Here is a 13,961-nt window from a genome sequence, read left to right as displayed (position 1 = left end):
GAGATGGGGAGATAGAGACATGATGGAAAGAACTCTCTGGAAGCTTGACTTTCAGGGGCGGCGAGAAGACGGCGGGGGCCAGAACTGGAGAGCACGGTTAAGACAGAGTGAAAGGAAGTGGAAAGCTAAACAGAAAGGAACTAATTACACTTCTAAAACATTTGTGGAAAGTGTAGAGAACAGTGAGGATTAATGCTCGGAAAGTAGATGTTCTGTAGTCTTAATTTGAGCAAAACTAAATTTCCCCTGGGTCAAATTATGGGATATGGGAGCAGAAATTTAAGTCTTTATTTTTATCTGAGAGAAATATATGAATTTATCTCGACAGAAATATAGGTATCGACTGACCTGCCAGCCCAGATTTACCCCTCTGGGAACCACAATTTTTAGCTCATCTGGGTAATTACAATGCTGAGGGCCCCGAATCCCAGGGAAGCGTTCTCCCCACCTGAGGAGGCCGGGTGCACCGTGGCCGTCTACCAATGTTTAGTGCTGAATGAAGAGTCACGAATAATGTATTAGCTGCTGGAGGGGAAGGGCCCAGATGCTTTGGCCAGGCCTGCGTTGTGCCGTGAGGTGAGCCCAGGGTGGCCGCAGCCTGGCACGAGCTCCAGGATGAGCCCCTGGGCTTAGGTGGGAGGGTGGCAACAGCAGCGTGAGAGAAACCAGTCTAGTTGGAGGTGTCCTCAGAATGAGGAGGGAAAGGCCACTGTGCCAGTGGGAGTTTTGGCTTCTAGAATTGAGAGAGAAAGAAATAGATTCTCGCCTGGACAGGTGGCTCAGTTGATTGGAACCCTATACACCAAAAAGGTTGCGGGTTCAATTCCCAGTCAGGGCACATACCTAGGTTGTGGGTTAGATCCCTGGTCAGGGCGAGTAAGAGAGGCAACCAGTCAATGATTCTTTCTTACATGGATGTTTCTCTCTCTTTTCTCTCTCTAATAATACACACACACACACACACACACACACACACACACACGGAGTGTCTTCAGTAGAGAGTATAAGAGGGAATATGCCAGCACTTTTTTGGGGTCATTGTCATTGGTTAAATAATAATATGCAGATGAGCAGACCCAGAACAAGGCCGGGATTGTAAGGGCTGTTTGGTGACATTGGACACCTGGATCTGAGTCTCAGGGGCTGTTTCCATTTCAGAGCATTTGCACCCCCACTCTCACATGGCACATCAATCCCAGGCCCACGTCTAACTCCTCTGTTAAGGCTCTGAATTCCGGGTGGTTGAGGCTGATGAAGTAGATGGTTTGCCTGGGACTCATCAGGGGACATGCCAGGAGCAGAAAGCAGGCACAACTTTTCTATCCCCCGCTGTGGAAGTGGGAGGGAGGGGCGTGAGTCAGAGATGAGGGGCCATCAGAGCTAAGGACCTGGGGCCAACAGGGTGGCGTTGGGGATACAGAGCTGAATACCACCAGTCCAATGCAAGGCCTCAGCCTTCTAGGAATCTGCCCATTCCAGGCAAGGGCGCCTAGGCTCTGGATCAAACCAGGGAAGTGAAGTAGGGGAGGGAAGGAGAAGGGCAGGAGCAGAGCAAGGGGCGGCCCCCGCAGCCTTCCCTGGATCAGGGGTCCAACACAGGAAACCCGTGGACCTAGCCCAAGAGAGCCCTATGGGCTGGATAGCTGCCTGGGGATACTTGGCTACCCAGCAGTACTGTTGAAGCACTTGGGGCAGCAAACCCTATCCTTGGGGACAGATGGCTCTGGGAGAGGACAGGAAGCCTAGAGCGGCTGAGTGCCTGGAAGGAGCTAGGGACAGGAAATGCTGGCCACGTGAGGCCACGTGGGAGCCTGTAGGGAAGAGCAGAAGTCTGCAGTGAGGCAGAGCAAGACCAGGGAAGTAAGAATAAACATAAAATAAACATAGAGGGCTTACTAGGCACCACGCCCTCTTCTCACCCATTCATTTAATTCCGAAACTGCCCCATGAGGCAAATCCTATCACTATTCCCGTTTTGACGAGGAGGAAACAGAGTCCCATAGGGCTAACGTGACTGGCCCACGGTCATAAAACCAGTAAGTGGCAGAGCTTGAATTTCATAAGCAGGCTTCAGAGTCCAACCAAGTCCTTAACCAAATCATATTCTGCCCCTTAGGTGACACAGCGCAAAGCCAGGGATGCTCTTTCAACTGGCAAAATGAGAAAGTGAGATTAACTAAGATCGGGCTAAAAGGGAGCAAAATGTTTGCAGCACTTCCACGCTGTACCTGGGACGCAATCTTACCTTCCTACTCTGCACACAGAGATGAGAAAGAAATGCATCTGTTTATTGAGAAATAAGAGTCTTTGCTCCTCCAGCCGACTTAGCAGTCTGGGTGAGCGTGGATGGCATGCTTAGGAATTTGCTCCTGATCCCTGAGAAGTTGGAGTCAGCTTTACTGCTCACCATCCCCTCTCTCACTTGGCTCTTCTGACCCTCATGCTGGTGCCCCCCACATTTAGGACCCCTTTCCAAAAGGTCCCGGCTCTCTCCTTAAAGCTGTGTGGCCAGACTCTGCCACCCTCTCCCACCTTCATTGGCACTGCCCCCGGTCCACCCACTCCTGCACCTGTCTCTGCAGGAAAACTGACCCAAGGTTTTGTGGCACAACTATGTCTCCCCATTTATTTTAAGTAGCAAGTGTTTAGAATAATGCTTCAGACCAGCATGACGAGCGATTAGAGAGGGAAGGGAGAAGACTGAGGAGAGAGATCCTTGGGACCATCCCACCTCCAGGAACTGGTTGTCTGCAAAACACAATTGGTTCTCTAAGGTGCCTTCTAAGCTCCCAGATATATATTTTAATTAACCTTATTGAAGTATAAGGTAAATACAATAAAATGTATTAAAGTACAAATTGGATGAGTTTTGATAGGTGTACACATCCTGGAACTGCCTCCCCAGTCAGGATACAGAATGTTTCCATCCCCCTCAAATATTCCTCCTGCCCCTTTTCTCTGCCCCAGCTCCTAGGCAGCCACCACTCAACCACTCTGAGATACAGTGTGGAGACGCTTTTTCTGTATTCAGTTTGGGATCTGGCATGCTCTGGACAGTGGTAGAGGAAGGCTGTTTGTTTTTGAGAATGTACATGCACACATGTAGTCACCAGCAACCATTCTTGTGGCTTCAGGCAAGCTACAAGGAAATCTACCCCAAAGCAGGCTTGAATCAATGGAATGGGAATCTCTGCGTGCTGAGTAGAAGCCAGGTGAACTGCATTTTTTCATTTAGCCTCTGACGAGGCCTGGTTTTAAAATGGTAAGAAAGATCCTTAACGTGAAAGCAATTGCAAGCCCTGCTTTTATTGACATTCCAATGGATTTTCTATGTTCTGGAGTCATTCCCTAATTATTTGGCTGACTTTTATTTATCTGGCCATATCCTGAATGTTTTAGTTTTCCCTCAAGGCTATTAAATCTGGGTTAATACTTGTGTGTGCCTCTTAGATCATCTCAAATAGAAAAATTGGGTTTTTTCTCCTAAATGAGAATTAACAGTATTTGAACGCAGAAGTTTTTTTCCCAATTGCCTTAGTGTTGTGGATAATGATGTTCATTTCTCCTCCTGGCCCCAGCAGCCAAACCTTGATTAATCCCATTCAATTCAAAAGACATTTATAGAGCATTTGTTTTTTGCAAGATACTTTCCTTGGCCCTTATGCTATATAAAAATGTGTAGGATATTGATGCCTAAAACAACCACAACAAAAACCTGTAGCAGGGAAAGACACATTCATAAAATACACAATTGTGTAAATTAAAGAGATCGTACTTGGGTGGGGGCTTTGTGGACCGGTGGAGATGGTAAAGGTAGGGTGGGGGTATATTCTGTATAGGGAAGCCTATTGGCTGTTTTTGAGAAATCTAAAGTAATCTGTCAGACTAAGCCAAGAAACTGAGAATTAAGCCTGAAAATGTAAATTGCTGCCCTGGAGTGCAATGTGATGGTAAAAAGTTTACTCTTAAATCTGTGGGCAGTGGGAGCAACTGAAGGCTGCAGCAAGGGATAGTATGATTTGACCTGCAGGATTGGGTAGGATAGATGGGAACTGGGAAGGCCTGGAAGTGGGAAGACCAGTTACAAAGCTACTGCAGCAGGTCAGGTGCCAAAATAGTCTCACCTGGGCTATTAAGAGGAAATATGTAAAAAAGACATGGAGGAAGAAATTGTAAGACTTTCAACATTATTGATGAGGGAGAGGCAAGGAGCAAAGGTGATGAGTTTACAAACCTAGAGCCTGGAAGAGATCAGGGCTGTGAGAGCCAGTTGTCTGGTGATATAACTAGAGGAGTGAGAGTCAACAAGTTTTGGGCAGTCGCTGACTCAGAGGACTCTTCACCCATTGGCCCCTCAGTAGCACATGACGTGTGAACACATGCTTCAGGGTTACCTTGGCAACAGTGAGCTTTATACTGGAGTGACAAATTCCACAGAGTGGCTTGGCTATAATTTTATATGTGAGCATATAGACAGATGATGAAATAGCTCCCAACAATAGAGCAGGTTAGACACTTTGAAGGGTCTCCCCAGTACTCTATAACTAGATTCTAGATCATCTACAGCAAATCCAATTTAAAAACCTTCTAGGTGCACAAGAGTGATTGTATCCATTAGCTATTGCTGAGTAACAAATCACCCCAAGACATTTTCAGATCAACAAAGTGTGAGTGGATTCACCGTGATGGACAATCACCAAAGGAACTTCTAAGGAATGTCCTCCAAGAAGAAGGAAAGTGAGCCCAGAAGAATGTCTTGAAGCAAGAATGAATTCCAAATAAAGAAATTTATAAACATATAAGTAAATCTAAGCAAATATTCTTACATAAAACAATAAGAATGTCTACTTGTTCCTCTGGGGAAACATACCCAAAACACTGAACAGTCAGAAGGAGATGATCAGATTTTGTATCCTAACATCCTTGAATTTCTTTGAGTAGAAGTGGATGTTAAGATATTGAACAACATTAGATTTTACTAAGTTGTTAATGGCTACATTTCAAGAGTGAACAATAAAAATATAGAAATGGAATCAAATTTCCAAATTTGTAGAGGGAGCAATGAAATATGATAACATTTCAATAAATAACCCAAAATACAACCCTAAGAATCCTGAAACACTAATCAGAAAGAATATATGCACCCCTATGTTCATAGCAGCACAATTTACAATAGCTAAGATCTGGAAACAGCCCAAGTGCCCATCAGTAGATGAGTGGATAAAAAAGCTGTGTGACATTTACACAATGGAATACTATGCAGCTGTAAAGAAGAAGGGGAAAACAAAGGCAAATAACGGAGGAAAAAGAAACAGAGAAGGCTGGACACACAGAAAGTACAAAGAAAGATAGTAGAAATAAGTCCAAATATATCATTAATCACAATAAAAACAAATGAACTAATCTTCCTGGTTTAAAGACAGAGACTGTCGCCTTAACTTTTTAAAATTACAGGAATAGTCTGTTTTCAAGAGACACATTTAAAACACAAAGAGAGAGAAATGTTGAAAGTAAAAGGATGGAAAAGGGAATGGCAGGCAAATTCTGAAGAGCAGAAAGCTGAGGTGACTCCATTAATACCAAACAAAGTAGCCTTCCACACACAACGAAATGAAGTGTGTCATTTCATCATGATGACGGATTCAGCTCTCTAAGAAGATAGTCATTGTTAACTTGGATGTGTCTCTCAAATCTGCCATGTTCACTCCTCTTTCAGTGTCACCACTTGAGTTCAGTCCTTCGTCAGCCCCTGGGCTTTCATTAGGCCCTACTGCAGTTCATTCTCCACTCAACAGCCAGTGTGGCCATCCTACAGTTCAGATGGCTCCTCATGATAAAGCCTGGACTCCTGGGCATGATGTGTACCCACCCCTTTCTACTTCTGCCCCATCACAGCTGACACCCTCCATCATTTCCTCTGGTCTCGAGGCCTACGAACATCCTCTTGCCTTTGTCTGGTCTGGCCTGGCCGTCTACTCATGCGGTTGGCCTAAATGTCCCCTCCTCTGGGAAGACTACGCTGCCCTCCCTCTTCTGGATTAGGGCCCCTCCTGTTCTGGTTCTAAGAAGACATTTAGTATATGTCATAGCATTATTTCACTTTGTCATCCTTGCTCGACATCATGAGTTATTAAGTAAATGCAAGTCAAAACCACCATTGTATACCACTTCATACCCACTAGAATGGCTAGCATTTTTTTTAAATTTGTTTTTTTAAACCACAATAACAAGAGTTGGCCTGGATGTGGAGAAGTTGGAACCCTTGTTCGTTGCTGGTGGAAATGGAAAATGCTGCAGCTGCTTTGAAAACAGTTTGTTTCTCAAAAAGTTAAACATACACTTACCATATGACCCAACAATTAGCAATTCTACTCCTAGATATATACCTAAGAGAACTGAAAATATGTTCACACAAAAACTTACACATGAGTGTTCATAGCAGCATATCTCATAACAACCCACACTAGAAACAACCCAAGCATTCATCTCCTGGTGAATGGAGATGCAGAGTGGTCAAGAGGAGGTGGGACGCTCCCAGTGTGTGGATCTGTGTTGCGCCAGAGACTTGACAGAAGACATCGTGGAATGGAGAGAATTGCACTGAGGTCTGGGAACACCAAAGCCAGAAAGTCCTAGAGGAAGGCCAATAAATAGCATTTCCAGGAAGGGAAACAGCTGGAGCAAAGCCCTGGAGGAGGGAGAGCCTGTTGGGCTTGCAGAGGACAAGGAGCAGAGATGTTTAAGGAGGGAGCATGGGGTGGGAAGTGGTGAGCGGTGGACTAGGCAGACTCCCACTCCAGGAGTAAGGCAAAACGGGGAAGAAGACTGATGTCGGGTCTCAGTGCTCACCACCCTCTTGCCTTGGTAAGCCCCATGGTCTGTTCAGACCACAGCGCCCTGACCCTGACCCTGACCTTGGCCCTGGCCCCTTGGCCGAGCCAGCAGAGCTGATGCACGCGGCTGGTACTTCTGGTGTGAGAACCGGCCTTCCCCCAGAGCAGAGACCCTGCAGGCTCCTCTCAGCTGCCCTGCTCCCCCGGAAGCCTGCACGGCTTGGGGCTGGTGTGTGGCCTTGGCAGGTCCTAGCAGCCTGGGTCTCATTGTTTTCATGCCCTAACAGACCTCAGAAAAGAGAGACTCTAACTCCCAATGGCATTTAACTTCACTCTTTAAACATCTGGGTCACAGATATGTTTAGTTAATTAATGTTCTTAACGCTACTCATTTGCCTCCTGGATAATAGATTGATTCATAATTCCAGTAAGCAGCTGTGTATGTCTTTCCCCTGAACATAAAGGCAGCTTGTTGTCATTCATCACTTTGCATTTGGTGAATTTAAATATATTCAGAGACATTGTTTAGGGAGAGGTGGGAGAGAGTTTCTGATTTTTCTTATCATTTCGCCTCTAATACTCTGATTTGGAACTAATTTGGGTTTAAAGCACATGTTAACTGCATCTCTCTCAAGGGCACTTAATAAACTCCCTGTCACTTGTTTTGGGGGGACCGGGAGGGCTTCCCTTTGGGGATTAGAGCAGAGGGTTTCTGAGTAGCTTCCACCAGGAGATTGGAGCCCCCGAGGAGAATCTTATCCCCTGGAGAAGAGGGACTCATGTCCCTGAGCAGAGCTGCCTTCTTGCTCCATCCCCAGCCAAAAATGCCCAAGCTCTCAAGAGGAGGAGAGGATTATCTTGGAGGAGGTCCCTTTGTTGCTCAGCTGCTGGGTCAGGGCCACCAACTGCAGGGTCCCTAGAGACCCAAGAGAGGCCAGGGCCCAGCCAGGTGAGCAGATGTCTTCATGCCTTGGTTTCCTCACCTTTAAAAAGGGGAGAGTAGTAGCACCTATCTAAAGGGTTTTATGACAACTCCACTGTTTACCCTCTGTACATTCTTAAAAATGATGCAGAGTATGCCTTCATCACCTGCAAGCTGCTAATTGTATTTATTTTATTAAGATCCAGCCTGGCCGGGCGTGGCTCAGCGGTTGAGCATCCGCCTAGGATCCAGGCGATCGGGGTCCAGTTCCCAGTCAGGGTACATGCCCGGGTTGCGGGCTCAATCAATGACTCTCTCATCATTGATGTTTCTCTCTCTCTCTCCTTCTCCTTTCCTCTCTCTGAAATCAATAAAGATGTATTTTAAAAAATTAAAAAAAAAAGATCCAGCTGTATAGCAATGACCATCACTCCTACGCTCGTCACCTCTTAGGATTGTAAGAACAAACAACAAGATCGTGCCAGCCTCTCTCATTGCCTCACCAGCCTACATGGGAATCCTCTCAGGGGGAGCACAGCCCCACCCTTATGTTCTCAGGAGCCTATATCCAGGCTGGGCACACAGAGGAGTCTTCAAAACATGTTTGTAGAGTTAAATGTAGATGGGGCTTCTTTTTTTTTTTTTAGTGAGGATGTTCACCAGATTTACAATGTGCTCATTCACAAACACATTTTTGAGCACCTGGTCTGTGATTGTCCTCCTAGCAAGGAATGAAATAAACGAGGCGCAGTCCCTGCCCCTAAAGGAGTGTAGATGGGAGGTAAATGCATTTGTTCAAAAGTTGGAATACAGAGTTTTAAACAGCGTGGACAGGCAGGAGAGGGGAGGCCACTGAAGTCCTAGGAGCCCTGCTGGGGGAAGGTTTCTCAGGCAACACTATCTCTGTATCAGTTAACTATTGCTGCATAACAACTATCCCAAACTTAGTGGCATAAAACAATATGCGTTCATTATTGTTCATGAGTGCATAGGCCATCTGGATGCTTCTGTGACCTGGACCAGGCTCAGCTGATTTTGGTGGGATTCGTTGACGCGTCTCCTATCAGCTAGCAGTTCGGCTGAGGGCTACCTGATCTCCAATGACATCATCTCTTGGTCAGGTGGTGGTCTCTCACTCTCTACCAGGCCATCCTGAGCTGCCATGGTGGCAGCAGGGTTTCAAGAGAGTGGGAGTGTGCACAGTCTAATTCAGGAGCAGGCACATCCTTCCTTCTACTACATTTTGTTGACCAAAGCAAGTCACCAATATTCATGGGATGTGAAATTAGACTCCACTTGATGGAAATTGCTGCAAAGTCACATTACCAATGGTGTACAGAAGGAAGAGTGAAGGATGTGGCCATTTTTGCAATTTCCCGCAATCTCTCCGCTCTCTTTGCAGTACATGGAGCACAAAACCAGTACCAGGACTGTGTTGCTACACATTTAGGATGTTATAAATCATGTTGCAATAAATACCCTACACATACACTTTTGTTCACAGTTCTGCTTATTTCCTTGGGATAGATTTCTAAAAGTGGATTTATTGAGTCAAAGGAGAGGAACACTTTAAAAGCAGAAATTGTATGTTTTGAAATCCCCTTTTGCAAGGTTGTAATAATTTACCCTCTCTCCAACCCATCTCATGCTAACCTTGACAAAATAGAAGTAAGTTCTTTTTTAAAATGTGGTATTGCATTGCTGTTTTATTTATTTTAAAACATCTGATGTTGAATGCTTTTAAATAATGTCTGTTTCTTCTTTTGTTCACTGCTTCTTCAGGCCCTTTGCAGTAGGGTAGATTTCATTAATCCCCAATTACAAAATGAGGAGGGAATGGAGGCTCAGAAAGCTTAAGTGAATTACTCAAGGTGGCCCAGCCAGCGGGAAGCAGAGCCAAGCTGAGCCAAGCTTTAGAAATCAGCTGTCCTGCCCTTTCACTTATTCCCGCTCCCCTGTGTTGCTGGATAGAAGCCTAGACTCCTGAAATATTGACAGGGACATGCTTAGGAAAAAAATCAGAGAGTGGACAGGGGCAATCAGTATCCAGGCTTAGCAATCCAGAGGGCTTCCTGGCCAGGGCGAGTTGGGTGTGTGGGGGTGTGACAAGTCTGACATGGTGGCCAGGACTGCAGCACTGACAGAGGCCTGGGTGACACCTGCAGACCTAAGCCCTCTCTTCCTTCCTGGCCTAACCCCTACCTCCTGCCCCTCCTCCCCTGCCACTCTGCTCTCTCTCCCCCAGCTCGCCCGCTACACCAAGGAAGGCTTTTTGCACTTGGGAGCCCTGGGGAGCACCACGCTCCTCCCTGACACCCGCTGCCTGGTAGACAACTCCAAGAGTCGGTTGCCCCAGTTGCTTGACTGTGACAAGGTCAAGAGCAGCCTGTACAAGCGGTGGAACTTCATCCAGGTGAGTGCTCCATGGACAGGGCCAGCACCCCAGAGGAGGATGCTGCAGATCGCAGGGCAATCTGGCTTCCCCAAGGGTACCCAGCAAAGTGCACCAAAGGTCTCCCAGCCCTGGGCCAGGTGCCAGGATCCAGAGCATATTTGGGGGGTAATGAGTGGGGGTTTTCCCTGGGAGATATCCTTCCAGATCCCTACAGCAGCACTAGGCTGGGCTGGCTCTGATAAACCTTGGGAGGGGGCTTGAGGGTGATCTCCCTGAAATCTGCTAAGTACCTACAGCCAGTAGGATTAAGAAAGTCAGACCTCGAATATCCCTGGAAATTCCTCATTCTGACACCATTCCCCACCGATGCTCATCACCTGTCTCAGCCACTCAGACCTGATGAAGCTTATTTATTATCTGACTAGGATTTCCAGAGGAGGCCCCGATGCTCCCTCCCCCTGTTCAAAGACTTTTGGTGAGAGGCCATGCACCGGGCACTGCGGTGTTTAAGCCTCTCTCTGTATCTCTCCTTGTCTTACGCCCATCTCCTCCCAGAACGGAGCCATTATGAACAAGGGCACGGGGCGCTGCCTGGAGGTGGAGAACCGGGGCCTGGCTGGCATTGACCTCATCCTCCGCAGCTGCACGGGCCAGAGGTGGACGATTAAGAATTCCATCAAGTAGTGGGGGGAGCTGGGGACCTGGAGCCTGGCCTCTCGGACGGGGTCAGCCACCCTGGTGGAGAGACAGCCGGGAGCCAGCAGGTGCTCGTGGGCGTCCGGGGCTTCTCCAGGGCAGCGTGGGGGCCCAGATGGAGACACTGTGTCCGCATCAGACACTCAGCTTCCATGAGGCTCCTGCACCCTGGAAAAGCACCCCCCACCCCTTCTCTGGGAACCCAGGAGCTGTGTCTTCTGCAGCCCTGATGTAGATCTGGACCAAGGAGCGAAACATCCACATCTCTGCCGTCATCTTTCCACCCACTGTCAGGACTGACTGGCAGGGGCCTCTCCTCTCTCTCATCTTTTACAGCAGCAGCTTCAATTCCACCCCGGCCCTCAATAAAGTGTGTGTGGGGGCTAAGCCATGTCCTAGCTCCCCTTGCTCAGGGGAGGCAGCAAGGCCTGAGACTCAGTTTCCCCTGAGGTTTCTTCTGCCCAGATGTCCATTCACAACCAAGGCAGCCTCCAGCCCAAACCTTTCCATTAGGTGGCGCTGGGGGCTACAGCTCTGGATTTTTCTGGACCCTCCCCTAGATGGCCAGTGAGGAGCTGACACTTCCATGGCCACCTGGGCATTAATTAGGCTCCTATGTTCCTGGGCCAGCTCTTCTGCCCAAATCTGGAGGGAGCTGAGACAGGAACAAGCTGAGCACACAGGGTGGCCTGAGCTGTGAGGCCCCCAGGTTAGAGCCAGGTCAGTGTCACTCTGCCTTCCCAGGGAACAGGGAGCCCTGACTCACGGGGCCTCCCACAGGGGGAGCAGCAAGAGGCCTCCACCTGGACCTCTAGGACTGGAGCCAGCACAGCTTAGGGGCCAGGACCCTTGAGGATGCTCTGTGCCCATCTCATTTCAGCCCATGTTCTACTGGCTGACAGGGGAGAAGGCAGTCGATTCCTCTCTGAAGAGTAATAATTTTTTTTCGATTGCCCTCTGGTTAGGGTGCACTTATAAATCAGAGTTAATATATGGACGTGTGTGCATGCGTATGCGTATGTGTGCCTGTGTGGTGCGTGGCAGGGCGTGTGCAGCTGCATGTGCGTGCGTGCATGCGTGACATCACGTGGCATGTGTCTGGGTGTGTGTGCCTGAGTGTGTGGTAGAGCAGATGTAGAAGTATGGCTTTGGGCTTGCGCTTCACTGCTCGCCTGGATCAGGACAAGGCTGCTGAGAAGCTCGGGGGATGAGGGGTTGGCCACACATTTGGCCAGAAGGATGTGGCTCGGCCTTGCCCCTTGTGGTACCCCAGACAGAAGGCTGTCCTTCTTCCGGTTCCCATCTCCCTCCCTCATGCTGTCCCCAGAGGCCAAGCCCCGCCCAGAATCAAACCCTGTAGTTGCCCAGTTTGGGGTTCATATGTCTCATTTGGTGGCATTTGTTGGTGATCAGCCCCACCCCATCTTCCCCCTTGTGAAATAAATACATGTGAGCACTTCCCAAAGCAGCCTTGTTTGCTTCTTGGTTTCTCCATAACCTGGAGCTCGGGAGTTCCTGGGGAGTGGCCGAGGGCTCCTTTGGTTTGGGAGTTTGGTCTTATTACAGGCAAAAGCTCTCACAGCTTAGAGCTGAGACAAATCCAGCCAGCCCTTGCCTTAGCCTGTGCCCTGCCCCCAAAGCAGGACAAGGTGTACTGTGGCACTGGCTTACTAACCCCTTACTGGATTAGGAGGGTAGGGTCAGGCTGGTGCCAAAACCTCTAAGGGAGAGGAGGGTTGGGGGTGACCTGGCTGAGCCATCCAGGTCCACCCCCTCCTGCTGCCAGGCATTGACCCCCACCTCTGGAGACCATGGAGCCTGTGGTGAGGCATCTGCCCCTTCTGTTCATGGAAAAGTGAAATCCGAAGAGACGCCAGGCCTTCTGTCCTGGAAATGCTTATGGAAGAAATGGGGGGGTCCCCTGGGCTGTGACAGCCCCATGCCTCTTCCCTTGTGGAGGCCAAGAAGGTTCATCTTGTTCGGTGTCACACAACACACAGACATGCTGACCAGTTGCCATTTTTCTTCTGGGTTCTACGAGAATCGGGGTCTACAAGCACGTCAATGGAAAATGCTGCTGCTTGGTAATGTGTTCGTCAAACTTAAATATCAGAGTGTCTTGGTAACTGTGAAGTGAAAATTACTGAAGATCTGTGGGTTCCCATGTGGGGTCCGGGGAGACGCTGAGGTCACATCACAAGCTGGTGCTTTGGGAGGAGTCCTGCCCTGGCTGAGTCATCCTCTCCTGTGTGGGTCCTAATGTGGAAGTTCAAAGACAGCAGTATCCTCTTTAGCTGAGACTGAGCCCAAATCCCTGTGAGGTTCTCAGTGGACCCCTGTGGGATCTTCCCTCCTACAGGAAATGGACTGAAACAGCCTCAGACCAAAGAAGCCAAAAAACCTGCTCTGTTCTCCCACAAGGTCCAAGGCCAGGTCTGGGCTGATGGAACAGGAGCCCACTCTGCAAGCTCACGGCACCTCGGGCTCACCTGTACTCTAAGGCCGCACCCCTAGAATAAGGCCACAGGAGTGTCCTGAAACTGCAAGAGAAATGCCCCTCCTCTTGCACGAAACCAGCAGCAGGAAGGATGTTTGGGTGGCCTCCTTGTTTGGGGGGAGGCGTGGCGGGGCTGGTTGGGGGCCAAGGGAGACTTTCACCTCCAGGCACCAGTATGTGTGCTCTTGCCCTTGGTTCAGCGTCCAAGGGGCCTGGGCTCTTTGTTCCTTTGGGCACAGGCTGTCAGCACTCACCTCAGCTTCCAGAATCCCAAAGGTGAGGCTACCGGGGACACTGGCCAGAGCACAAGGCCAGCATCCGCAGTCAGCACTCTCTTTGCCCTGCTGGGTCCCAGTGGGACTGAAGGCTGTGGGGTGGCAGGGCCAAGGCAGAGAAGAGGAATTAATGAAGCCAGAGGTGGAGGAGAGAAGAGAAGCGGGGCCCTGGGGGAGCCTGGGTTCCCCCGGGCCTTGGGGGAATCTGGAAGTTCCAGAGACCCACATCTCTGACCGGGACTGGGCAGCAGGCCCTGAGCATGGGGCTTGCGGGAAACCTGACACTCCGTCGTTGCAAGTTGGCACCATCTGTAGCTTGAGAAGTGGCAGGTCGGTCTACCTC

At 49.0% G+C, this 13,961-nt stretch overlaps 1 protein-coding gene across 1 annotated transcript in view; it reads left to right on the top strand.

The window, feature by feature from the left end:
- GALNT17 (polypeptide N-acetylgalactosaminyltransferase 17) overlaps window positions 1-12,313 on the top strand; it is a 390,020-nt gene extending 377,707 nt beyond the window's left edge. Inside the window, exons 10-11 of the mRNA XM_081131890.1 lie at window positions 10,001-10,168; window positions 10,706-12,313. Of these exons, the coding sequence (XP_080988016.1) occupies window positions 10,001-10,168; window positions 10,706-10,834 (297 nt within the window). The 3' untranslated portion in view covers window positions 10,835-12,313. The remainder of the gene's footprint in view (window positions 1-10,000; window positions 10,169-10,705) is intronic.
- The last annotated feature ends 1,648 nt before the right edge of the window (window positions 12,314-13,961 follow it).

This window comes from Miniopterus schreibersii, assembly GCF_964146895.1.
Source record: "Miniopterus schreibersii genome assembly, chromosome: 3".
In the NCBI taxonomy this organism is placed as follows: Eukaryota; Metazoa; Chordata; class Mammalia; order Chiroptera; family Miniopteridae; genus Miniopterus; species Miniopterus schreibersii.
The sequence above is the reverse complement of the archived record's forward strand: the minus strand, read 5'-3'. Positions and strand labels throughout refer to the sequence as shown.